This window comes from Mus musculus, chromosome 3 (genome assembly GCF_000001635.26).
Source record: "Mus musculus strain C57BL/6J chromosome 3, GRCm38.p6 C57BL/6J".
Classification (NCBI taxonomy): Eukaryota; Metazoa; Chordata; class Mammalia; order Rodentia; family Muridae; genus Mus; species Mus musculus.
The window spans coordinates 109,845,533-109,873,502 of NC_000069.6; the positions used below are offsets into that span (position 1 = coordinate 109,845,533).

The 27,970-nt window shown below is 39.6% G+C and overlaps 1 protein-coding gene and 1 non-coding gene across 13 annotated transcripts in view; one reads left to right on the forward strand and one right to left on the reverse strand.

Annotated features, from left to right (window-relative positions):
- Window positions 1-27,970, reverse strand: part of Ntng1 (netrin G1) — a 369,923-nt gene that overhangs the window by 65,483 nt on the left and 276,470 nt on the right. For all 12 annotated transcript variants that reach the window (XR_001783784.2, NM_001163349.1, NM_001163348.1 and 9 more), the window contains exons 4-5: window positions 26,668-26,840; window positions 6,233-6,259 (exon numbers count right to left, since the gene is read on the reverse strand). Coding sequence is in view for 11 of the 12 variants with exons in the window: in NM_001163349.1 (NP_001156821.1) it covers window positions 6,233-6,259; window positions 26,668-26,840 (200 nt within the window). In the remaining variant the exon portion in view is untranslated. The remainder of the gene's footprint in view (window positions 1-6,232; window positions 6,260-26,667; window positions 26,841-27,970) is intronic.
- On the forward strand, window positions 18,248-18,353 carry Gm25681. The gene has a single exon (XR_003954726.1). It is a non-coding gene; the product is annotated as a U6 spliceosomal RNA (small nuclear RNA).

The window sequence follows — 27,970 nt, forward strand, 5'->3', positions numbered from 1 at the left end:
TATTCAGAATGAAACAAATTATCTTTCAAAATATGAGAAATACTAGATTTCGACCTTTCACAATGCAGGGATGGTAATTTCCATGTTTCTACTTGGAAACATAGTAGTTTAGCATATAATTCAATTATGTAGTTTTGCTGGATTTTTGTTTTAAAAATCCTTGTGAAAATTTTGAAACAACGTATTTGTAACACTTGAAATTCTTTTTCATGAGTTAGAAAAATTGAGATTCACATTCTAAAGATGAGAATATGAAAGAATATTTATTTTCTCCTTTGTGCCCCAAGAAATGTTTCTGCACTGTAAATTCAAAAGCACCATTGTAGAATTGCTAAAACTAACCCTCTAGTCCCTACAGCATAGTCAATCAAACTGAAAACCAATCTTTAAGCAGAGGCTTTTGGTTTATATAACCAAAATTTGAAGAGAATATTCCATCATGTGACATTTAGTAATCAGAAATAAAAACTGAGTTTCAGTATGTGAACAGTTTAAGTACTGAGTAAACTGACTATCCTTTCTCATCAAGGAGAAAATGTAGATTTTTTTTTTTAGAATATTCATGACATACTATCTCGCATTGTGGTGTTTTAAATAACCAAGAGGCTATCTCTTAATAGGAAAGGTTTAAGACAGGACTTGGAAACTAGATATTATCTGGAATTTTACCTTTGCTTCATGTCTAAGATGAAATTGGAAGAGTTGTTCTTCAAATATATTAATGGCACTAGTATTAATATAATATTTTGGTTCTAAAAGCCCACTGTGACAGAAGCTGGTACTGGAAAGATGCTTGCGAATCTTCATGAAGTACTGTCTAAGGGAATACGGAGTGAAAAATTGAGTGGAAACAACAACACGGGGTATTTTTGAATGTGTATAACCATTGCTAGTGTTCCTTGGGAAATCCTGAAATACTGCTATTCATGTTCCTAGCAAGAGTCTACAGAACATCTCAGAGCTCTTCAGGAGAAATTCCCCTGGAGGTAATCTTGCAGTCTTCACAGATACCACTCTACTTCTGAGAAATGCTTCATCATTAGGCTGGTGGGAGAGATGCATTTAATGTCATAGCAGGAACTCTTTCCTTGGGATGACACAGTTAACCTTAGTTTTCTGTAAGCAACTCTTCCAACAGATAAAAAGATCAGTTCATTTTCATACAGCATGTGTAAGCATCTTTCATAATTTGCATGCCTCAGTGCTGCTTTGTGTTCTATCATAATGCAACAGTTATATACTTCCTCTCTGGTCAGAACATCAGGGAGTGTCCGATGGAGGAGGAAGTCCACGCTTTGATGGGATAAGGGTTCGGAATCCTTTGCCCTCGGTTGCCATGCTTACAAATTGTGCTGACAGCACAATGAAGTGACTGCAAAATAATGTCTATTTTCTTCAAAGTCTGTGGTTCTCTGCACAGAAATGGGACAATTTGGAAATCAAAGTGTTTCTTAACTACATAGAAAGAATCTTGGCAGGAATCAATATATTCACTTTTTTTTTCTTTATGTACTCTCTTCTATTTCATTTAATGCTATGAAGTTAGATTGACAGTCGAGCTCTTAATTCACTGGGAAAGTTTTCTTGCTCGCTCTGAGCCTCAAATTTGTAAAGCAGAAGTCTGTGAAAACTTGAGGTACAAGGCCCTACAATACAAAGCACATATCTTTGTATAATTTTTCCAAAGAAATGGAGTGGTCAGTTGGTCACCTACTCACTGAAGATGTGTACTCCAAGAAGACTTCAATTGACACACCCTGGAAGGAGCTACTGCAGGGTAGGGATTCACAGTAACTTGTTTGAGGATTCATTACAGGAACCCTGATATATTTTCTATCTAGAAAACAACCTATCCTACAAAGACAACTAGCAAAGTAGAGATTTTAGCTCACACTTAAAAAGTGGACTGGCATTCTAAAATTGACTAGGTAAAGGTTAGAACCTAAAAAAGCCAATTTGTTCAAGATGAGCAATCTTGGTCAATAAAGATTGGTAAACCTCTCCATTTTTTTCTTCTCTTAAGTGGGAGATTCCTCCCCTCTCATTAGAATATGTGATTTTATCCAGGATTAAAAAGGCAGCTATGTCCTAATGTTCATTCAATTTTAGGATAACAACAAAGGTTTCATGAATATGAAATGCTAGTTACACAAGTATGAAATGGATCTGTGATGAGGATACTGGGTACATGATAAAATAGTCCCAAAAGGCATTGCACCTGAGATCTTAGCTTTCTTTCTGGAACATCAGCAAACAGTTCAAAATTAATGTAGCACACCATGCAATTTGCTATGTTGCTACACTAGCCTGATCATTTCCCCCTCATTATATAAAATCTAATTAGTTAAAGGGCAATGCAATGAAACTTTTATTTGGGGGGATTTAGAAGTATTAAAACAAAGGCGGGGGAATCAGACACTGCAGCCCTGTGAAGAGAGTGAACGTGATTATTAATAACCCTTGGGTGGGTAACCGATTAACCTTGTCATTTTCCTTCTCGGCATTCACGTTTCTACAACAAATCAGCACTGCACAGAAATATTTGGATGCTGAATGGAAAACAATTTTTACAAGGTCTCCAACTGGCATCAAATGTTCTCAAGTATGAAAACATCTCTAGGATTTCTCAACAGGCTGATGGATCCCTGCAGGTAGCATTTCCCTTGTTTAATAGTCCTGCCAATTAAATCAAATTAGAGATGAATTTTTAACTCTGTGATGAAGGCAATGCTCATTATAAAAGAAAACAGGAAAATGAGATATTTCCCTTAAGTGAATTGTTATTTCCATTTTAATAATTGGGGCATGGGGGAGATGCCAAATAGCCCCATCACTGTTGTATGCTTCGTATACCATCTTGTCAGTCGGATGAAATTTATTTAGGAGAGTAATCTGTAGTGATGGTTGCAAACCAGCCACATCCCTACTTTGTCTTTATGGATTTCCTTTGGCATTTATTTAAAAATCCCAAGATTTTAAAATGTATTTTCTTAATGTCATATGTCATTCTCTGGAAGATATACCTTTCACACCTGACTCATCTGTCATCTGCCTTTGTAGGACATAATAATCACACCCACAAAGCTACGAAACCTTAGGACAGTTCTTGCCAGCCTAATTATACTCTGTGTAATATATTGTTTAACATGTTTAGTCTTTGGACTGCTGGACTGAGAATTAGAAAATGCATGTTAGAAGGCAATGATTAAGTTCTCACTAGAAACAAAAACACCCACAACAAAGCATCTATTAATTTGGATCATCAGCATCAACAAATGTTCACTTAGATATAATTGTGAATTATTATATGCATATCTCATATAAAGTGAGACTTGGGTGAATTGCCATCATATGAGATTATATAGAAACAATTGTCACAAGACTCAATTGGTTACAGTTCTATTTTGGGATTCATTAATTGCTGACAATACTATGAGTATTTTTTTTTCAGCCATGGGTCAAAGCACATCAAAATGACTAGGTTTTAGATCAAGTGCTTTGGGAATGTTTGAGGACCCTGTTTTCTAGTAGATAGACAGCATCAGGTACAAATGACCTTAATGGGAAATTGGTTTTCTTAAATATTCTTAGCAGATGATCGGAAAGGATAGCCACGCTGTCCATGTATTTGAATGTTAATGCTGACATTGACAATATGAGATCTATACTAAAGTCTATTAGAGCTAAATCCTCCAGCCATTGTAAAATAATGACATATGCATGTAGACTTATGGTTACATACATCAATAGTCTACATCGATAATATACATCATTTATTTTCTACGAAATCCACTTCGATGATCAGACCCTCTTGGGTGTTTCATCTGTTACAGTGGAATCTTCCTAGGTAGCTGTTGAGATTGTATTCATTGATTCCTTCTTTACAGTGAAGAGAAAAGCCCTGGGAAATACCCAGACTCAGCTAAGTATCTAAGCAGCTTCCTTGCCTCTGTCTTGTACCTGGAAGCTATGTACCCATATCCTTTGCACCTTCTAGGCCTGTCAATGAGTCACATACATGTGAATTCTTGCTCTGTGGAGGGGAAAGGAATTCACCAGTACACACAACAGGCACCGTATAAGGCCACAAAGAAGGAACTTGCTAATGCCATTAAACACACCTGGAACATACCATCATAGTCGATGATGTTATAGTTTGACTATTTACCTTAAAAACCAGGCAACAGGCAAGCTAGTCCTTTGTGATACTGGGTGAGCACAGAATCCTCTTTCATCTTACTGATTAGAAAAAAACAAAACCAAAACCAAACCAAAATAAAAAAATCCCAAACACCCATTGTGCTTTAAGATGAAGAGCCAGGGGCATTCAGACTATAGAATATAATTCTGAGTCGTAGACCTTTTTTTTTCCCCCCACAGATACTAGTGGTAAAATTTTCTCAGATTCCTGATAATTAAGATTAGTACATTTTCCAAGGGCACAACACAGCATCCTTTCAGGTCACCACTGATTTCAAAAGGTAACTGTGCAAAACAAAATTGGAATTTCCTGATTCAATGCATAAAAGGTCAACATCTGCTGATGCTCAGAGATGGGGGATGGGGTGGAGGCGGCCAGATGAGATGTGGAGTGAGCAGATACAGTCAGAGGTCCATGCAACACACATCTGCCTCTCAGAGCAGAAACACATGCCAGCACCAAAGAGCTACTTTCCCATTCATCCATTTCTGAAACTCTGGACATGCCAGATCATGAGAGCCTTTCTGGTTCCCTCTGCTCTAAAATTGCTCAAAAACAGTTGTCAAGGCCTGAAAGGAGCATTTTGAAGTACACACATAGGCAAAATCAAGCACTAAAGCAAAAATATTAGATTGCCAGAGCTAAACATTCTCATTGGCATGGTTGTAACCCCAATACAACATTTTAAGATCACAAGGACAGAGCTGCAATTGTAGATGTGTGGTAGAATGGATGCAAGTGCTGCTTCTGCTTACAGAGCAGCCGATTTTCATGGTAGTCAACATGTCTATCGCTTAACAGATAAGTGCCTTGGCCTGCTCACAAGTTTAAGTAAACTGGACTGATTTAGAAATTAGAAGAGCTGGCCTTGCGTGGATAAGAAGTGGTAAATTTCTTTATCCAAATGATCAGAGTTATGCTTTTAGAAGGGTGTTGGTTTTGGCAATGCTTCAAATGCTGTTATTTACACTGCGAACATTATCCCTGGCACAGATTTTACGGCACAAGCCTTTGACGAGTGACCATCATGGGAAATATTCTTTTTTCCATTTATAATCCATAACTAAGGCTCCCTCAGTATTTTATTTCTAAATCAGTTACTCAGTTGTTGCACCAAGATTTTTTTTTTTTTTTGGCCATGGCTATAAAGGGCATGTTGTAAAAATTGTGTAAAATTATGCCCTGAAACAGTACTGTGCTGCATGTTTGAAATGAACATTTTCAGCATGGGTAAGGCTGTACTGATTCAAACAGGATTTGCAGCCTGGGTCTCTTGGGGTAGGTGGAGATGCTCAGAGCAGGGATGTTGGAAAGGATTATCCAGAGAGTAGAGGGAAAGTTTCTCTTTAATTGATTGGATAGCTACTAAGAGATTTCTTTAGGGATTTTTAGTCCTAGTCCTATACTTTGTATGAATACCCCTTCCTTACCAAAGGGAAAGCAAAGGACTCCATAATGAATGGACCACTGTAAATTAGGAGAGAGGGTGGGCATTGAGCAAGCTGACTGTATCTAATTCCTTAGGATGATTAAAGTTCATAACATCTTTCAGGCCTTCACAAAACCTACATTTTAATGCATTAAAAGATTTCCTCCTAATATTCATGGTATTTTCCTTGAATTTCAATGAGCACACCCAAGGCACTCATGGAGACCCCTTCTTTGCTTCTCTCAGATTCATTAGAAACCCATCCTATGGAGAGAGTGCCATCTTTTACTGGTTACTATATACAACTAATCAGAATAGTCTATATAGATGTGAAGTGTTCAACTATGTAACTGATTCTCTATTTAGGTGGCCTTTATGAATTCAAAGCTGTCAGGGTAACTGGCATTACACGTCTAAGGAAGAGGTGCACAAGTCACCATTTTATGTGTATTCCCAGTACACCTGTGCCAACAGCCACCAGGAAATTTGAATACCCAGATCATGTTCTATTGCATCAGAAATGGACACAAGAAAAGAGCCCTGAGGTGCTGAACAACAAAGCAAAGCTAGCCTAGATTTGGTTTGGTGATTGTTTTACTTACTACCGATACTGGAAATGCTGGGGATACCTGCAGAGGAAAAAACAAAACAAAACAAAACAAAAAAAGAAGTGTTACTATTTGCTATGTGACATCTTTATCGTAAAAATCTTACAAATGTGACACTTGATAACTAAGATTATTAGAAATTGCTACAGAAAAATTTGCATGAAATATGTGTATATGTATTTATACACAAGTGCTGGAACCATTTGCACGTATTCACAAACTCCTCAGCTCATCAGAATTGAAAGATTAATGTCCACTTTCAATCAGTATTGCAAGGGTGCCTGGTGACATCGAACATTTTATGCTCATTTATAGTATCAATGGATTAATTATATGTGGCTCAGAGCATATATTGAGCTAGGCTTTTGTTCTGACCACCTTACTGAGTAAACCCTATGTGCACCCGTGCAAATATAGCTGCATGTGCAGTAGGTCTCTCTTGATACATTATGAGGTGCAAGCATTAACTGCTGAAAAATCATTTGACAGCTTGTTTGATTAATTTCACATAGTCATCCTTCTTACTCTTCTTTTACCTGTCAGATACGTGGATTAAACCCTGTAATAGGAACTTAATTGAGCAGAATAATTCAAGAAAGCATTACACTGTTCATATTGATCATGGATTCACCAATGATTCAGCTTCTCGTTGATTCACATTTCAGAGTTTGGCCTGATGTGGTAGAAATGTGGACATTCATTTACTCTGCATCTGCAGTACGAGTCCTACCATGCACTATAATACTTTGAGCTAACACAGAATCTCAGCAGCCAGAACATCTAGGTTCAAAGGATGGCTCCAACTCTTAAATTCATACTAACTTTGGGGTCTTGGGAAGTTCCTTGTGATCTCTGTGTTCACCTAGTTTTTCAATGTCTCTATTTGTTGTGAGTATTATTATATAAATTGATAGATGGAAATCATAAAGGCTGTTATTTCATAAGTAATATTCTTGCATTAGTTACTCTTGTCTTAGTTTACTCCTTGAGCAGCTCTGTGATAGATGTTGCTGATTAAATGCTAGAGATTTACCTCTTGACACCAAGCTTATGGTTGCTGTATTGGTGACAATGAGATGAGGATCCTGCTGTCCTCTGTGAGGGTTCTGCATTGCTACTATTCACTAGTAAGGTAATTTTTGGCCATTTCAAGCCCATCTACAAAGGTGCCTACCATATCTACTTCAGTGGGTTGCTGTGAGGACTGAGCAAGATAACCCTGAAGAAGGCTTAACATAGAATATGCAGGCAGTAAGTAGGAGCTGCTAATGAGTTGGTCAAACATGTTCTTCACAAGTAGGAACTGTAAGAATTGTTAAGCTTCAGGCTGGAGAGATGGCTCAGTGGTTAAGAGCACTTGACTTCTTCCAGAGGTCCTGAGTTCAATTCCCAGCAACCACATGGTGGCTCACAACCATCTGTAATGAGATCTGGTGCCCTCTTCTGGTGTGTCTGAAGAGAACTACAATGTACTCATATACATACAATAAATAAATAAATTTTTTTAAAAAAATTGTTAAGCTTCTATTTTAACACTAACCTTCAAGCAACTGCCTTCTGCTTAACTGAACTGATCACTGTACCTTTCTTTGAGACATCTAGCTTTGTGGGCTTTTAAATAAAGTTTATGTTTCTGTGTCCATGTGAGAAAGGGGAGAATAAAAGATAAAGGATTATTATGATATATGGGAAACACTGTGGAAAAAAGGAAAGATAAAAACTCCCTTTAGTCTGAACATGTACAGGGCAGAGTTCAATGTTAGGTACCGTCTTCTATTCCTTTCCATCCTCCTTTTTATTTATTTTTATTCTTTTTGTTTGTTTGTTTGTTTGTTTCTCGAGACAGGGTTTCTCTGTGTAGCCCAGGCTGTCCTGGAACTCACTCTGTAGATCAGGCTGGCCTCGAACTCAGAAATCTGCCTGCCTCTGCCTTCCAAGTGCTGGGATTAAACGCATGTGCCACCACTGCCTGAGACATCCTACTTTTTTAAATTTAAACAATATTTAATAGATATTTTCTTCATTTACATTTCAAATGCTATCCAGGAAGTCCTCTATACCCTCCCCCTGCCATGCTTCCCAACCCACCCACTCCCACTTCCTGGCCCTGGCATTCCCCATGTACTGGGGCATATAATCTTTTCAAGACCAAGGACCTCCCCTCGAAATGATGGTCGGTTAGGCCTCCTTCTGCTACATATATAGCTTTAAAACAGGGTTTCTCACTCAGTTTGAATCTAACAGTTTGGCTGGGCAGGGTTGCCATTGAGCCAGTGTAATCTGGCTGTCTTGTCACCACCCTCAGTACTAGGTTTTATAAGCATGTGCCACTGGACAAGTCTTGTGTGGATACTGGGATCTGAACTCAGATTCTCATGGTTGTGTTTGAGCACCTACCTTATCCACTGAGCCATGTCCTCAGTCCCTAAATGCTTGTAGCTTATAAAACTCCAGCTTAATTACTGATCTCTGTTCAATCAAAATTGGCAAACTAAATTTCCATATTTCAACTCCCTCCTATGAACTGAATTTTAAGAGAAGTGTGATTTCTGCAAAGGACAGCTAGACTCAAAGCCCAACAGTTGAGTCAACTGTCTTTACTGCAATGTGACATTCCCTTGGTACTGAATCTCTCTCTCTCTCTCTCTCTCTCTCTCTCTCTCTCTCTCTCTCTCTCTCTCTCTCTCTCTCTCTTTTCCTTCAGTTTTGCAAATTCCCTACTGGGTGAGGCGCGATGGCAGCATCATAATTTCAGCATCAATTGCAGAGGCTCAGAGTTTCCTCATGATTGAAAACTCTTCTCTCATGCAAGGCACTGCTTGCCTGTTGCAATCCATCAAAGAGAATGGAAGTTAAGATAGCAGGGAGAGACTCTTCATGTGTTTTCAAACTTCCACGGAGGCAGAGAGCCATGCATAAATGCAAGGTGGACCGCTCAGGGAGTTGCACCAGACACAATAATAAACAAGCTTGAACGGCAGCCTACTGCACTGCTTGCCGCTGTCGAATGCTTCAGAAAGATGCAAAAGTGGTTCTGTTCCTCTGGGGTCTCAAGTGCAGGAGAGCCCCGTCCATTCCAAGTCCACACACGGTGCCAACTGTGACTATTCTGAGATTCTATTTTCCTCATGAAGATGCTATTACCTAACACTGGATGCTTAGAATTCAGGCTCTTCTTCACTCTGTGTGGTGTGGTTTTTTGAGGTACTGCCAGATGAGTCACTCTTTATTCCATGTCTGTAAAAATGGTAATTGCTCAGAAGAGATTTTTAAACTGCTCATTTGAATAAGGAGTTTTGAAATTGAATATATCTGAGCACCAAGGGATGCCCATTAATTCATTTCAAAATGTTATTTTCTCCTAATGGTCCCTATTTTAATGTCAAAAGTTCCTTGCTTTGGGTTGTCTGCAGAGAACTGAAGAACTTAGAAAACCCACTACATCCACTAGAAAGGCAGTATGTAAACCATGAGAAATACTTTAAGAACTCAAGAAACTGATGCAGGATGGACTAGAAATGGCAAGTAAGGTGTCTTCAGGCTCCATAAAATTGAACCAAAAGATCTGATCCCATTCTACAATGGCCTGGCCACTGCAACCATGAATGATGGCATGACTAAGATTGTACTTGAGGCTAAGATATGTGTCTAGGCACATATTGGCAGTTTTCTTTTTCTTTGTTTGCTCCATGTGAACTGATAACTTTTGCCTACAGAACATTTCTACCTTTGACACTGAGCTCATGAGCATTTTCTTCCCTTCTTTCTCCATACCCCTGATGTTGGCTGGTCTTGTCAGGGTCACAATCTCATAGCTTTTTGTACAGGCTTCCATGATGGACTTTTCTTTCCTGTGATTCAGCTGTGTTTCTCTGAGAGCACCGAGGGAGCAAGACAACTTCCCTTTCCCTTTTTGTGTCTCTCATATTGTGTTGGGACAAAGTAGTATACAGTGATGTTTCACTAAGTACCAATTGGTCCTGGGGATTGGATGTGTGGTTTCACACATGCTTGGTTAGTGCTTGGCACAGGGATGTATTTACAGTCCTCTTTGTACTTCATGGTTGTGATAAGGTCTCATTAAGTTGCTCAGTCTACCCTACAATCCTCTCTATACTCCTGGACGACCTTTATGATTCTCCTGCCTCAGCTTTCCAAATGGCTGGGATTAAAGTTCTGATTGGAAGAAGTCTCAAAAAGTTGGTAAAAGTTTGAGATATTAAAGGACTTAAGACATCATCTATTCAGCCTTTCATTTCACAGACTGGCATAAGGAGCCGCAGGCACCCAAGCTGACCCCTTTATATGAAGTGCTGGAGCTTGTGACTCCCAGCCCCTGTCTGAGCAGTGCAAACTCATCCTGAGAGAGGCAAACACAGGTGTGGGTGATCTCTAGTGAGAGTCTCTGCAGTAGAAAGGATAATTTCAGCACTGATGCTTCTAGCAATATCACTAAAGAAATGCATACAACTAAACCAAAGAGGCATTCTGCCACCATGTGTAGCAAGAGAAAGGCAGAATGATGTCAGCAATTGTTTATCCCTTTCTGTTGCCACATATATTTTAATATTTATTATAATGGAATTCTGCTGAGGACAGGGACAAGAACATAATAGAATGTTATAGCATGATATTTCCTTCATTTTTTTTTTTGACTAGCTCTTCCTTGATTAGGCCAATAGCTAAAGGGTATTTACATACTAAGCTTACAGAAGTCAACATGGCAGAGATCTACCATCGGACACACAAACTTTATATGCCCCAGTACAGGGGAACGCCAGGGCCAAAAAAATGAGAATGGGCGGGTAGGGAAGTGGGGGGGAGGGTATGGGGAACTTTTGGGATAGCATTGGAAATGTCATTGAGGAAAATACGTAATAAATAAAAAATAATAAAATAAATAACCAATCTGCAGAAGCAGATTAAAGTAGTGCTTAAGCTGTAAATCCTTTGAAAATCAATGATAGACAGGTTTGCAGCTTTCCGTCATGAAGGAGGCAACATGGTAAGGATTCAGTGTACTTGGAATGCAAGGAAAAAAAATGACCACTGATGGGGTGGATGGTCTGAAAAATCCATCAAGTAGGTGAGTAGATCATCTCCCAGTCAGCCTGTAGCCATTGGGAACACTTAGTCCTAAAGCGCTATAAATAAGAGGTCAGAAATTGTAAGAAATTATTCTGCAGACTCCTTCATATTCCAGAGGAATTGCTTCAGGGTCTTCCAGGCTGGGTCACTAGTTCAAGCTGTTATTGTTAGCAGGTGTGGTGTGCTGTCTCCCAAGGACTTGAAAGTGAGGAAAATGAGGTTGCCTTCACAAAATGACACTGTAGAATCCTCATGTAAGTTATCCAAATTGAGAGAGTCAAGTCACCTTTCTGTCATAGAAGGGCACTGGAAATGAAGTATACATGGCAGACATGACAGAGGTGACATTAACCTGACTTCCTGTATTAATGTATCTGACAAATGGGAGAATAAACTCATCAAAGATGGGAAACCTCGGAAAAGGGATCTCTGGAAAAATGGTGGCATTATGGTGTCATTGCTGTCTGAGGAAGAGGACTGGCAACCTGGATGCCCTCAAATTTTCCCCTCCCCTTTGGAGGAAGTGTGCATCTGGTAAGATGTGGATGGCAGGATGTTTCAGCCTGATGCTATTAACATGAAAGCCATTTAAATTTCCTGCTCCTGCGCTTACAATGCAGACTTTGGAAGATTATCTGATGCCACGTGCAGGTTTAATTGCAGGAAAGAGGATACACTGGTCGTAAGGTTTTGAGTATTTCTAATGTCATAGCATTTATTTTGTATTATGGATAGCAGCATGGTGTTGGAGCAGTTTATCTTTCCATATACCTAGCTCCATGGGGAAAGTGCTGCTCCTGTGCTAGCTCCCAGTGTGAACACAATAATAATAGCAACTAAATTCAAATGTGGTATGGCCCCAGCACTGTCTTACGTTTATTAGTTAATTTAATCTTTATGTCAACTCTATGACTAGTCAGACTAATTGTATAGATGGGGAAAATGTAAATGGAAGAGGATGTGTCACTTGCCTAACATCAACCCAGTCAAATGAGAAGAAAACTGAACATTCAGCTTAGAACTAGCTTCTTAATTCTAGGCCAGAACCACGGTAATGTACAGTCATTCTATTTACTACGGACTGCAATCTCTTATTTACCATTCTCAAATGTAAATAGAAAATGTGAAAATGAAAAGCTTTTTCCAAAGTACTCCTGAAACACAACCTACTGTGATATAAAGTTATCTGGAGAGAAAGCCACTAACTGTTATGTATAGTTGTCTCCTCTTCTTCCCCTGGTGAGAATAATCATGTAAAATGTTTGATTGAGTAAAACTGCTGATATTTTACCTTGGGTTCTATTACAACATAATATATATGTGCTGCCTTACCGTTCAAAATTCCTGAAAGTGTGGCATTCAGAACCATAACTCGCCCTATGGACTTCAGAGAAGGGCTGGGACGTCTCTGTGAACGGCTTGGACTTCTGCTTGTAATATTTGGGTTTAGAAGGTTGTTGCATGCATAGCTGGCCCTGCATGTTTCACACCACAGTGACTGAATAGAAGATCTCAGCTCCAAGGGCTGAGGTCAGAGGTTGGAAATAGTCCAGTAACCCAGGTGTGGAATGGTGCCCATGGAGGCCTGAGAAAACCAGCCTGCCAGCATACGGGTTCTAGATGGTTGCATGAGTAGTGAGTACCAAAGAGCCTGTTTTATTATTGAATTTCCTCCAAGATCTCAGATGGCCTCTCACTGTTGGAGACTGAAGACTCTGGTGTTAGAGCTGATGGACTGTGAAGGCCACATATTTCAGGAGACCTAAGAAGATGGATGTGAAGCCAACCTAGCCATGCATGCATTATAGGATTATTTAGGATTACTCAATCATTTGCCAGAATAACAGTTCTATAAACACTTAAAAGAACTAAGAATAAAACACAGCCATGCTATTAAATAGCCAATGTTTCAGATCCTGTAGCTAGACAGAGCTGAGTTTAAATGTGGCCACTTCTCTTCTCTTCTCTTCTCTTCTCTTCTCTTCTCTTCTCTTCTCTTCTCTTCTCTTCTCTTCTCTTCTTTTTTTAAGTTAATTTTTTTATTTTGTTTTTTTATTAGGTATTTATTTCATTTATATTTCCAATGCTATCCCAAAAGACCCCACCCACTCCCCCACCCACCCACTCCCACTTCTTGGCACTGGCGTTCCCCTGTACAGAGTCAGATGAAGTTTGCATGACCAATGGGCCTCTTTTTCCACTGATGGCCGACTAGGCCATCTTCTGATACATATGCAGCTAGAGACACGCGCTCTGGGGCGGGGGGAGGGGGGGGAACTGGGTAGTTCATATTGTTGTTCCACCTATAGGGTTGCAGATCCCTTTAGCTCCTTGGGTACTTTTTCTAGCTCCTCCATTGGGGGCCCTGTGATCCATCCAATAGCTGACTCTGAGCATCCACTTCTGTGTTTGCTAGGCCCTGGCATAGTCTCACAAGAGACAGCTATATCAGAGTCCTTTCAGCAAAATATTGTTAGTGTATGCAATGGTGTCAGCTTTTGGAGGCTGATTATGTGATGGATCCCCATAATAGTCTAGAGACTATGGCAGTCTCTAGATGGTCCATGCTTTTGTCTCAGCTCCAAACTGTGTCTCTGTAACTCCTTCCATGGGTGTTTTGTTGCCAATTCTAAGAAGGGGCAAAGTGTCCACACTTTGGTCTTCCTTCTTTTTGACTTTCATGTGTTTAGCAAATTGTATCTTATATCTTGGGTATTCTAAGTTTCTGGGCTAATGTCCACTTATCAGTGAGTACATATTGTGTGAGTTCTTTTGTGATTGGGTTACCTCACTAAGGATGATGCCCTCCAGGTCCATCCATTTGCCTAGGAATTTCATAAATTCATTCTTTTTAATAGTTGAGTAGTACTCCATTGTGTAAATGTACCACATTTTCTGTATCCATTCCTCTGTTGAGGGGCATCTGGGTTCTTTCCAGGTTCTGGCTATTATAAATAAGGCTGCTATGAACATAGTGGAGCATGTGTCCTTCTTACCAGTTGGAACATATTCTGGATATATGCCCAGGAGAGGTATTGTGGGATCCTCCAGTAGTACTATGTCCAATTTTCTGAGGAACTGCCAGACTGATTTCCAGAGTGGTTGTACAAGCTTGTAATCCCACCAACAATGGAGGAGTGTTCCTCTTTTTCCACATCCTCGCCAGCATCTGCTGTCACCTGAATTTTTGATCTTAGCCATTCTGACTGGTGTGAGGTGGAATCTCAGGGCTGTTTTGATTTGTATTTCCTTGATGATTAAGGATGCTGAACATTTTTTCAGGTGCTTCTCAGCCATTCTGTATTCCTCAGGTGAGATTTCTTTGTTTAGCTCTGAGCCCTATTTTTTAATGGGGTTATTTGTTTTTCTGGAGTCCACCTTCTTGTGTTCTTTATATATATTGGATATTAGTCCCCTATCTGATTTAGTATAGGTAAAGATCCTTTCACAATCTGTTGGTGGCCTTTTCTTCTTATTGACGGTGTCTTTTGCCTTGCAGAAAATTTGCAATTTTATGTGGTCCCATTTGTTGATTCTCAATCTTACAGCACAAGCCATTGCTGTTCTATTCAGGAGTTTTTCCACTGTACCCATATCTTTGAGGCTTTTCCCTACTTTCTCCTCTATAAGTTTCAGTGTCTCTGGTTTTATGTGGCGTTCCTTGATCCACTTAGATTTGACCTTAGTACAAGGAGATAGGAATGGATCAATTCACATTCTTCTACATGATAACCACCAGTTGTGCTAGCACCATTTGTTGAAAATGCTGTCTTTTTTACACTGGATGGTTTGTTGCTCCCTTGTCAAAGATCAAGTGACCATAGGTGTGTGACTTCATTTCTGGGTCTTCAATTCTATTCCATTGGTCTACTTGTCTGTCGCTATACCAATACCATGTAGTTTTTATCACAATTGCTCTGTAGTACAGCTTTAGGTCAGGCATGGTGATTTCACCAGAGGTTCTTTTTCCTTGAGAAGAGTTTTTGCTATCCTAGGTTTTTTGTTATTCCAGATGAATTTGCAGATTGCCCTTTCTAATTCGTTGAAGAATTGATTTGGAATTTTGATGGGGATTGCATTGAATCTGTAGATTGCTTTTGGCAAGATAGCCATTTTTACTGTATTGATCCTGCCTTTTTTCTTCTTTTCTCTTCTTTTCTCTTCTCTTCTTTTCTTTTCTTTTCTTTTCTTTTCTTTTCTTTTCTTTTCTCTTCTCTTCTCTTCTTTTCTTTTCTCTTCTCTTCTCTCCTTTTTTCTTTTCTTTTCTCTTTCCTTCTTTTCTTTTTCTTTTAAATGAATTAGCTGTGATATCTTAGGAAATCTTGTTCATGCTCTGCATCTGTGTTCCCCCATATTTCAAAAGAGATAATACTAGTTCACAATGAATGGAGATAATGTAGGGAAATTAAGCCTGTAATGTATATAAAGTATTTGATGAAGTTCAAAAGCCTAAGTAAGCATCAATAGCTGTTGTTTTGCCCTTTTTTGTTAGAAATAGCCAAGCAGTTCCATTAGTTCTAGACATGCTACAACAAATTAAAGCGAAAGAGAAAGTGAGGAATAGCTAGTTTTGCATAGGATAGTTTAAGTAGGCTTCATTGATGAGTTATCACCTAGGTAGAGTCTTCAAGGCATAAGCAGAATTTCAATAAAGCAAGAAGAGAAGGCACTCTTGGAGAAAGAAATGAACTTCCTATGATGTGATCTGTACAGACAGCTGGTAAAGTTGGTTCATACTCACTAAAAAGTCTGGAACTAGGATTGGCTCATGACTGCTAAGCCCCAAACTAAAATAAGAGGACAGACTGAGATGCTAAAGGGAACCCTAAAAATCTGAAAATAAGAACAAGAACAAAACAATCCGGCAGGGTGATCATAGACAGGGCTGGGAAATGATGAACAAGTACAGTAGGGAAGAAAGGATTCATGGGCAAGAAATAGCAGTCAGAGCTCTGTGGAGCCGGAAGACTTAGAGAAAAGCATCTTGTTTGAATGGATGTCAAAGTGGAGATCTGTTCCCAGTGGAGCCAGAGATGGCCACTCAAAGACCCAGAGGAGTGAACATGAGATGATCATTAAAGGGAAGAAAAACCTTGGTGTAAGTCTTCATCCCATCCCTACAATCTGTACAAACCTGAGTCACATGAATCATAATCATATGTTTCCATATTTGAAAATGTAAAACCATTGCATTGATCTGATAAGACCGGTGTGAGTCTAGAAGGGACTAATGCATTTAAAGTGCTTGGGGAACTGACTGGCTGGTGACACAACAATGTGTACATCTGGGACTATAGAAACTGGTCAATGCAAATTTAATACCAGGGAAAATAATATAATAGTCATCAAATTACTTCCCATTCCTCAGCGGAGTAGGAGATATTGTACAACAATTCAAGTTGGATATCTGAAAAGTCAATGTCAGATCAATTTAATTGTCCTTATTTGAAGGAGATTAGAGAAAGGTAAAGTATAAACTACAATGGAACTGACTATGCCTTTATCTGTCTCGATGGCGTTCTTTTAAGGGCAGACTGCAAGAAATTCTTTAGACCATCATGCCCACAAGAATGGTTGGTAGAAAGCTATTAAACATTTGATGAAATAAATTAAGTTTGATAAATACCGAGTCAAACAGATTACTTTATGGCTGAACTTCCTAGACATTTCTAATAATGTGATGTGACCATGTAAAAATTAGTAAAACAAAATTTTCTAATTCTTACTTTGCCATAGAATTTAGAAAGATGGTATGGGTTTGTGTGTACGGTGTGTATAGGCAGGTATTCATATGTATAAATCTTGTGTGCACCTGCCATGTTGCATGTGTAGAGGTCAGAAGGCAGCCTTCGGTGTCAGAAATTTCTTTGTACTCCGTTTGAGAGTGTGTTGTTTGTTGCTGCACAGCTTTCTCTAGTTGGTTCATGAGCTCTACAGCAGAATTTCTCAACTGCCCTAATGCTGTGATTCTTTAATACAGTTCCTCATATTGCGATGCCTCCCAACCATAACATTATATTCTTTGTTACTTAATAACTATAATTTTTTTCTATAGCTATAAATTGCAATGTAAATATCTCTGTGTTCTGGTAATCTTAGAATAACTCCTGTGAAAGGGCTCTTTGACTTTAGAGTGGTCATGACCCACAGATTGAGAACCTCTGATGTACACTCTCTTATCTTCATCTCTCAGCTTGATGTAGGAGTGCTGGGATTACAGATGCTCACTGTAGTGGCTATTCCTGGTTGTCAACTTGACAATATTTGGAATGAACTACAATCCGGAATTGGAAGGCTCACCAGTGACCCTTATCTGGAGGCTTGGAGATCCTTATCTGGATCTTGGTTTGGAGATCTTGAGCCATAGTGGCTATGGATTCCAGAAGATTGAATCTCCGAGTTTAAGGAACACACCTTTAATCTGGGCTACACCTTTTCATCTGGGATTAAAGGTGTGGTGGAACACACCTTTAATCTGAGCTACACCTTCTGCTGGAGACAATATAAGGACATTGGAAGAAGGGAGTCAAGCTCTTGCTCTTGCTCCTTCGCCTGCTTGCTGAGTGAGACTGAGTAACTGCTAGATCCTTGGACTTCCATTCACAGCTGCGACTGAATCATTGTTGGGAATTGGGCTGCCGACTGTAAGTCATCAATAAATTCCTTTACTATCTAGAGACTGTCCGTAAGTTCTGTGACTCTAGAGAACCCTGACTAATACACTCACTAACATAACTAACTCTGGTCCTTGAACTTACATATAAAGTGCTTTATCCATTGACCCATCTCTCAAGCCTGTCATAGAGTATGACTAAGGGTAGAAGTACACCATTTGAGAAGGAGATGTACAGACATTATATTTAGTTGGAGATACAGATTTTACAAGGAGAATATTAAACTGCATTTAGAAAAACATCATGGATGCTCGCTTCGGCAGCACATATACTAACATTGAACGATACAGAGAAGATTAGCATGGCCCCTGCGCAAGCATGACATGTAAATTCTAGAAGTGTTCCATATTTTTAATATATAAAGGCAGGCATATCAGAATTACACCAGACTTTTCACCAGAGACTATGAAAGCCAGAAGATCCTGGACAGATGTTATACAGACACTAGGAGAACACAAATGCCAGCCCAGGCTACTATACCCAGCAAAGCTCTCAATTACCATAGATGGAGAAACCAAAGTATTCTACAACAAAACCAAATTCACACATTATCTTCCCACGAATCCAGCCTTTTAAAGGATAACAGAAAAAAAACCAATACAAGGACTGAAACGATGCCCTAGAAAAAAACAAGAAAGTAATCCTTCAACAAACCAAATAGAAGACAGCCACAAGAACAGAATGCCAACTCTAACAACAAAAATAATAGGAAGCAACAATTACGTTTCCTTAATATCTCTTAATATCAATGGACTCAATTCCCCAATAAAAAGACATAGACTAACAGACTGGCTACACAAACAGGACCCAACATTCTGCTGTTTACAGGAAACCCATCTCAGGGAAAAAGACAAACACTACCTCAGAGTGAAAGGCTGGAAAACAATTTTCCAAGCAAATGGTCTGAAGAAACAAGCTGGAGTAGCCATTCTAATATCAAATAAAATCGACTTCCAACCCAAAGTTATCAAAAAAGACAAGAAGGGACACTTCATACTCATCAAAGATAAAATCTTCCAAGAGGAACTCTCAATTCTGAATATCTATGCTCCAAATGCAAGGGCAGCCACATTCATTAAAGAAACTTTAGTAAAGCTCAAAGCACACATTGCTTCTCACACAATAATAGTGGGAGACTTCAACACACCACTTTCATCAATGGACAGATCTTGGAAAAAGAAACTAAGCAGGGACACAGTGAAACTAACAGAAGTTATGAAACAAATGGATTTAACAGATATCTACAGAACATTTTATCCTAAAACAAAAGGATATACCTTCTTCTCAGCACCTCATGGTACCTTCTCCAAAATTGACCATATAATTGGTCACAAAACAGGCCTCAACAGATACAAAAATAATGAAATTGTCCTATGCATCCTTTCAGATCACCATGGACTAAGGCTGATCTTCAATAACAACATAAATAATAGAAAGCCAACATTCACGTGTAAACTGAACAACACTCTTCTCAATGATACCTTGGTCAAGGAAGGAAGAAAGAAAGAAATTAAAGACTTTTTAGAGATTAATGAAAATGAAGACACAACATACCCAAATTTTGGGACACAAAGAAAGCATTTCTAAGAGGGAAACTCATAGCTCTGAGTACCTCCAAAAAGAAACTAGAGAGAGCACACACTAGCAGCTTGACAACACACCTAAAAGCTAGAGAACAAAAGGAAGCAAATTCACCCAAGAGGAATAGTCAGCAGGAAATAATCAAACTCAGGGGCAAAATCAACCAAGTAGAAACAAACAAAAAAAAAAAAACTATTCAAAGAATCAACCAAAGGAGGAGCTGGTTCTTTGAGAAAATCAACAAGATAGATAAACCCTTAGCCAGACTCACTAGAGGGCACAGGGACAGCATCCTAATCAACAAAATCAGATATGAAAAGGGAGACATAACAACAAATCCTGAAGAAATCCAAAACACCATCAGATCCTTCTACAAAAGGCTATACTCAACAAAACTAGAAAACCTGGATGAAATGGACAAATTTCTAGACACATACCAGATACCAAAGTTAAATCAGGATCAAGTTAATGATCTAAATAGTCCCATATTCCCTAAAGAAATAGAAGTAGTCATTAATAGTCTCCCAACCAAAAAAAGCCCAGGACCAGATGGGTTTAGTGCAGAGTTTTATCAGACCTTCAAAGAAGACCTAATTCCAGTTCTGCATAAACTATTCCACAAAATGGAAGCAGAAGGTACTCTACCCAATTCATTCTATGAAGCCACAATTACTATGATACCTAAACCACAGAAAGATCTAACAAAGATAGAGAACTTCAGACCAATTTCCCTTATGGATATCGATGCAAAAATACTCAACAAAATTATTGCTAACCGAATCCAAGAACACATTAAAACAATCATCCATCCTGACCGAGTAGATTTCATTCCAGGGATGCAGGGATGGTTTAATATATGGAAATCCATCAACGTAATCCATTATATAAACAAACTCAGAGACAAAAATCACATGATCATCTCATTAAACATAGAAAGCATTTGACAAAATCCAACACCCATTCTTGATAAAAGTCTTGGAAAATCAGGAATTCAAGGCCCATACTTAACCATGATAAAAGCAATCTACAGGAAACCAGTAGCCAACATCAAAGTAAATGGTGAGAAGCTGGAAGCAATCCCACTAAAATCAGGGACTAGACAAGGCTGTCCACTCTCTCCCTACCTGTTCAACATTGTACTTGAAGTCCTAGCCAGAGCAATTAGACAACAAAAGGAGATCAAGGGGATACAAATTGGAAAGGAAGAAGTCAAAATATCACTTTTTGCAGATGATATGATAGTATATATAAGTGACCCTAAAAATTCCACCAGAGAACTCCTAAGCCTGATAAACCGCTTCAATGAATTAGCTGGATATAAAAATAACTCAAAAAAGTCAATGGCCTTTCTGTACACAAAGGATAAACAGGCTGAGAAAGAAATTAGGGAAACAACACCCTTCTCAATAGTCACAAATAATATAAAATACCTTGGCGTGACTCTAACTAAGGAAGTGAAAGATCTGTATGATAAGAACTTCAAGTCTTTGAAGAAAGAAATTAAAGAAGACCTCAGAAGATGGAAAGATCTCCCATGCTCATGGATTGGCAGGATCAATATAGTAAAAATGGCTTCAATGCAATCCCCATCAAAATTCCAAATCAATTCTTCAACGAATTAGAAAGAGCAATCTGCAAATTCATCTGGAATAACAAAAAACCTAGGATAGCAAAAACTCATCTCAATGATAAAAGAATCTCTGATGGAATCACCATGCCTGACCTAAAGCTGTACTACAGAGCAATTGTGATAAAAACTGCATGGTACTGGGATAGTGACAGACAAGTAGACCAATGCAATAGAATTGAAGACCCAGAAATGAAGTAACACACCTATGGTCACTTGATTTTTGACAAGGGAGCTAAAACCATCCAGTGGAAAAAAAAGACAGCATTTTCAACAAATGGTGCTGGCACAACTGGCGGTTAAAATGTAGAAGAATGCGAATTGATCCATTCCTATCTCCTTGTACTAAGGTCAAATCTGAGTGGATCAAGGAACACCACATTAAACCAGAGACACTGAAACTTATAGAGGAGAAAGTGGGGAAAAGCCTCAAAGCTATGGGCACGGGGGAAAAATTCCTGGATAGAACAGCAATGGCTTGTGCTGTAAGATCAAGAATTGACAAATGGGACCTTATAAAAATGCAAAGTTTCTGTAAGGCATAGGACACTGTCAATAAGACAAAAAGGCCACCAACAGACTGGTAAAGGATCTTTACCTTTCCTAAATCAGATAGGGGACTAGTATCTAACATATATAAAAAACTGAAGAAGGTAGACTCCAGAAAATCAGATAACCCCATTAAAAAATGGGGCTCAGAGCTAAACAAAGAATTCTCACCTAAGGAATACTGAATGGCTGAGAAGCACCTGAAAAAATGTTCAGCATCCTTAATCATCAGGGAAATGCAAATCAAAACAGCCCTGAGATTCCATCTCATACCAGTCAGAATGGCTAAGATCAAAAATTCAGGTGACAGCAGATGCTGGCAAGGATGTGGAGAAAGAGGAACACTCCTCCATTGCTGGTGGGATTGCAACCACTCTGAAAATCAGTCTGGCAGTTCCTCAGAAAATTGAATATAGTACTACTGGAGGATCCCACAATACCTCTCCTGGGCATATATCCAGAATATGTTCCAACTGGTAAGAAGGACACATGCTCCACTATGTTCATAGCAGCCTTATTTATAATAGCCAAAAGCTGGAAAGAACCCAGATGCCCCTCAACAGAGGCATGGATACAGAAAATGCAGTACATTTAAACAATATAGTACTACTCAGCTATTAAAAAGAATGTATTTATGAAATTCCTAGGCAAATAGATTAACCTGGATGGCATCATCATGAGTGAGGTAACCCAATCACAAAAGAACTCACATGATATGTACTCACTGATAAGTGGATATTCCCCAGAAACTTAGAATACCCAAGATATAAGATACAATTTGCTAAACACATGAAAGTCAAGAAGAAGGAAGACCAAAGTGTGGACACTTTGCTCCTTCTTAGAATTAGGAACAAAACACCCATGGAAGGAGTTACAGAGACAAAGTTTGGAGCTGAGACAAAAGAATGGATCATCTAGAGACTACCATATCCTTGGATCCATCCCATAATCAGCTGCCAAACACAGACACCATTGCATACACTAGGAAGATTTTGCTGAAAGGACCCTGATATAGCTGTCTCTTGTGAGACTATGCCAGGGCCTAGCAAACACAGAAGTGGATGCTCACATTCAGCTATTGGATGGATCACAGGGCTTCTAATGGAGGAGCTAGAGAAAGTATCCAAGGAGCTAAAGGAATCTGCAACCCTATAGGTGGAACAGCAATATGAACTAATCAATACCCCTTGGAGCTCGTGTCTCTAGCTGCATATGTATCAGAAGATGGCCTAGTCGGCCATCAGTGGAAAGAGAGGCCCATTGGTTGTGCAAACTTTATATGCCTCAGTACAGGGGAATGCCAGTGCCAAGAAGTGGGAGTGGGTTGGTAGGGGAGTGGGTGGGGAGCGTATGGGGGACTTTTGGGATTGTATTGGAAATGTAAATGAGGAAAATACCCAATTAAAAAATTAAAAAAAAAAAAGAAAAACATCATGGGTAAGACATTGCTACTTAATACATTTATTCATGAACTGGACAAGAAGAATCAAGAAAATAATGAGTAGGCATTATATTGGACAGAGCTTCTTTTTATTTGAAAAATAAAAATATAGATCTCGATGAACATGCATATGTCTTTAAAGGCACCAAGTCTTAAATATAAGCACAATGAAAAAAAAAAAAAAAAGAAAAGAAAAACACATCATCAGAGAAGTTCTTACTTGGCTTTGGCCAAGTTTATCATAGTAAACAGCACAGAGTAGTGAGGTATAATCTAGCAAATTGGGGCAATTTTATTTTCAAGTATTGGTACTCCATACACTTCTTTGCTCATGCTATATGTGTCGTCGGCAAAAGGCTTTGGGTTGCTCTAAAATGGGATAACTCCAGGGCTCAGGGACTCCCAGCAAGGTCCCATTTTGAGTTCCTAAGTGTGAGTGTCCTTGAAGAGGACCTTAAAACACAGACCTCCTACCTTTCTACCTCAAACCTTTGGAGGTATACAGAATCAGACACAGTCCTGCCTCCTGTGATTCTAAGTATAGTGACTGCTAGTGATCAGTGGCATCTCTAGGCCACCAAGGTAAATGTTGGAGGTTGCAGTCCCTTCCTTTCCATTTCAATGACTTGAAGTTTTTTTATGGAGATATGACATCCTCAGAGTGTCTCTTGAACCCCTGTCTTACCATGCACCAACTAAAGTTAAGTGAGGATATGTGTGTGTCTCTGTGTGTGTATGCGTGTGAACATGCATGTGCTGACATATCATGCATATGAGAATAACCAATATGGAGGGGAACAATGAAAGTGCAATAGGTTCTGGAAAACAAAATGAAATTCAAAGGACCTTTGAAAAATAACTTTACAAAAATTGAAGTAGAGATAATTAGGGAGACAAGAAAGATGCCTCTTCTTTAAGCTTTGTAGAAGAGAAGAGCTTGGTTCTTGAGTTGAAGAATCATAGCAATGCACTTTGAAGACCGGCAACCAAGTATGAGACATGGAAACACTTTGACACAAGGATGGGTTATGTTTAGGGAAATTGTTAACCTGGAATAATTAAAACCAGGACAAATAGAGTTCTTATACTACTTAGAAAGGAAGAAAGGGACAAGATGAAGAGACTCTCGCCACTGAAGGGAAGAAAGAAATTACGTTAATAAAGCTGTCCAAACGAGGACATGGCTGTCTTATATAAAAGAATCTTAAAATAAAATTATTTTGTACATTTTGTGACAGGTGTTATGTAAAGCATATCGCGTGAATTAGCTTCTAATCTTCTCAAAATTTCTGTGAGGGAAGAACTGTTTCCCCTCCTCGCACTAAGAATGGGAGACAGGATGTTGGTGAGGATAGATTATTAGCAAGTGGAGGGATGCGGATTTGATCTTGTAACACACGGCCAAATTGTGAAAGTGTTTATTGCCATTTTGGGGTGTTTTAATCACAGCCTGAACTGTTAGAGAATGTGTTGATTTCAAGACTTTTCTATACCATTTTTAAAGTCCTCCCTCAAGTTCTTGCTGTATTGATGACTGGAACATTGAATTGATCCCTTAGCCCTTGGGTGCATATATCATTTTTCAGCTTGAACACAGTTGTGAAAGAGTTACAGTGGATCATAGAAGGCCAGTGAAAGCAGCAGAGGGGATAGTTAAACAATTAGGGGAAATCAAAGGGGGTTATGGTCACTTGGCAAGGACTAACTTGGTGGCATTTACTATGTAAAAAGTTAAGGGGGTAAAAAACTCATTTCAGGGAGGAAGCATCTCAGAACCCAAATCTTCCTAAGAAAACAATCTGAAAAATGGATTATTGGAGTGACAGTGAGTAGAACAGGCAGAACACGGCTGCGTCAGGGTGAAGCTAATGTCTTTAGTAGTAGCCTAACTGTTGCCCTTCTAGTGACCTTGGTGAGTCTTGGCCTTAAACATGAACCAGAGTGCTAGAAAGTATGCGTGTGCTTGGCCCTCTGTTATACTCCCCCATTAAAGGATCACCAGAATCTGAAGGTGACATGTAGGCCGTTGTCACTTCGGGAAAGCTTTAAACTAAGTTTAACAACTGTGCTGACAGGAGTTCTCAGGTAGCCAGATGTCAGAGACTTTAACAGATAACCTCAGGAAATTCCTTCCAAAGTTGTGAGTTCCTGGCTTCCAGTGACCACAGAAAGCTCACAGTCCCCATTAATAAAAATCACCTGAAAAAAGAATCGAGGTTTTTGCTGAAAAGAGCTTTAATGTGTTAATTTTGTACCAAGAAGCCAGTTTCCCCCTTTAACACAGAGAGAAACTGAACATTCTTACAAAGGGATTCTTTTTTAACCTCTGGGAGGACTCTTTTCTGCTTCATAGAAATTTATCCTAATTTCATGCCCCCGCACTCCATAGCGTGTTACCTGGTCCATTACTCTGACAGGTACCTTGATAAAGCTCAGGTTCTTGTGATATTGGGTTTCAGCGGCATGGCTTCTCCCAGCTGTTGCTTTGAAGTACCAGATAACACTCTTAGCCTTGCATGGAGCCTGTGGCTCACTTGTTCGACTTCTCATTGTTCTGACTTCTTGCTGTGCGGTTCGGTGGGAATCTTGCCCTTTCTCTGCCTTTTACAGAGGCCAAACCTTAGGCTTTTCCAGGTGGCTAATCATTCCATTCTCAGAACTGTGTAGATTATTCAGGAAATAGTGCGTTTACTTCGTAAGCATGGGAAGTTTGGCCTTTACATATGCAGGCATGCCACTGAGCTGTGCACATGAGTCTTAGTGAGTCCTGTGAACAAAGATACTGCCTGTGTTCTTTCACAAACAGACAAAAACCTGTTTTCTTCATGGGACATCCTGAAGGTTTATAGTCATGCCTTTTATCCAAAGGCATCCACTGCTCAGATAATCCAGAGCAGGCACAGCTGGGAAAAGCCAGCTCTCTTCCTAGGCAATATTATGGGCCACCTAGAAGTGAAGGGGCCAACCTTCTCTGGACAAAGCATCTTTCGGTAGAAACGGAACTATCAGTCCTCAACGGTTTCTGGAACTTGCTTTTGGATAGTCGGGATTGAGACTTTTCAAGGCTTGTGCTGTGGTAATAGGATATTAACTTGGGAGAGGAAAAAAAAAAAGTCACCTCCTCCCTCACCTACTTAGAACAAAATTGCTTCTGTAATTTTTAAGAACCATTTTGCAACACATTTAATGGGAAGGTTAGAGGACTGAATCTAACAGGCGATTAGAGTGCTAACACATGCTTACAAATGGTAAAATCAGGAATAAATCTTATTCTGCAATTTGAAAAGGAAAGAGGCAAAATCACAACTGCAAGTGGAACCCAGAAAGAGAGAGCTCAGCGCGTACAGGGCGTGTCGCAATGGAGCCCAGAAAGAGAGAGCTCAGCGCGCACAGGGCATGTCGCAATGGAGCCCAGAAAGAGAGAGCTCAGCGCGCACAGGGCGTGTCGCAACGGGGCAGTGTTACTCACAGGTGTTTGCGGTGCCTTTGGGGATGGGGAGGTATGAGCCGGGGCTCCAAGGTCGGCCCTGGTAGTTCTTCTTGCATTTCCCACAGTCGGGACCTGTAGTGTTGTGCTCACATTCACATGTCAGTTTGCTGTTGTCATACAAACACGAAGTGGCATGCAGGTTGCACTTGCACCTAGGCATGGGAGAGACAAAGAGTTCACTGTCAGTCAAGTTCGTCTTAGCAGTCTAGCTACAGAAGGCTCACGTGGCACTCTCAAACCACACAGCATTTTTGTGCTATACAGAAACAAGTGACGAAATACATGGAGACCTGCAGGCTTAGACAAAAGTTTTGTAACAAAGGCCTTTGGGAGAAGGGACCATTGAAATGTATCCATCTGAAGGCACCATTTTGAAGAAGCTTAATACTAGTCCAATCTACATGGGCCTGACATTCTCCTTGGACAGCTGTGCTCCTAAAAATTTGCCCCCAGAGCCATCCAACATATTGTCTCCAGTGGATGGTTCATTTGACATCAAAAGTTTGACAAGTTCATGAGTTTCTTTGGCTTTAAAGAAAGATGTTGTCTCTTTCATATCAAGACAAGTCTCATTTGTTGAAAGAACATGACAATCATTGAAACAACTTGATACTCAGCAGTTTTCTAAGGACTTGACAGCTTATAATCAGACTTTCTTATTCTGGGACTGAATAATCACAGGAACTTTTGCATCAAGCCTTCCCCCTGTCCCCAGGGGAGGTAAGACAGCAATCTTTACATTTCCCATTCACAACATACATCAACCTATATGGCAATCACAAGGTCTCTCAGAAACAGGCCAACTGACTCTAGCAATCGTAGAAAATACAAAATAAAGACACAAACATGTCCGTGACAGTGATTTGAGGCCACTAACTGTGACTTATAAAGAGCAGTAACATATTAGAAACAACAGTGGAACACATGATTTCCTAACCCACTCCCACATTCAAAGTCTTTGACTGAAACTGTGAAGACCAACTTGCTATTTGTCAAGGCAGCAGGTAGAAAATTGTCTCACATCCTTTCCAGGCCATATCCTCAGGGGCGGGGGAACCTACCTTGACAGAATGACCGTGAATAGGAATGTGCCCACACAGAGCAGAATGACCATGAATAGAGATATGTGCCCACACAGAGAGGACCAGGGATAAAATACCAACATACGTCAGACTCAGAAAATGAAATGTCACCTGCGTGTAGGTGTGTTAAAATGAGAATCTTCTGTGAACTAGGCAAGAATAGCCAGACCTGAGTTTCATAAAGACAAATACTGTGATGT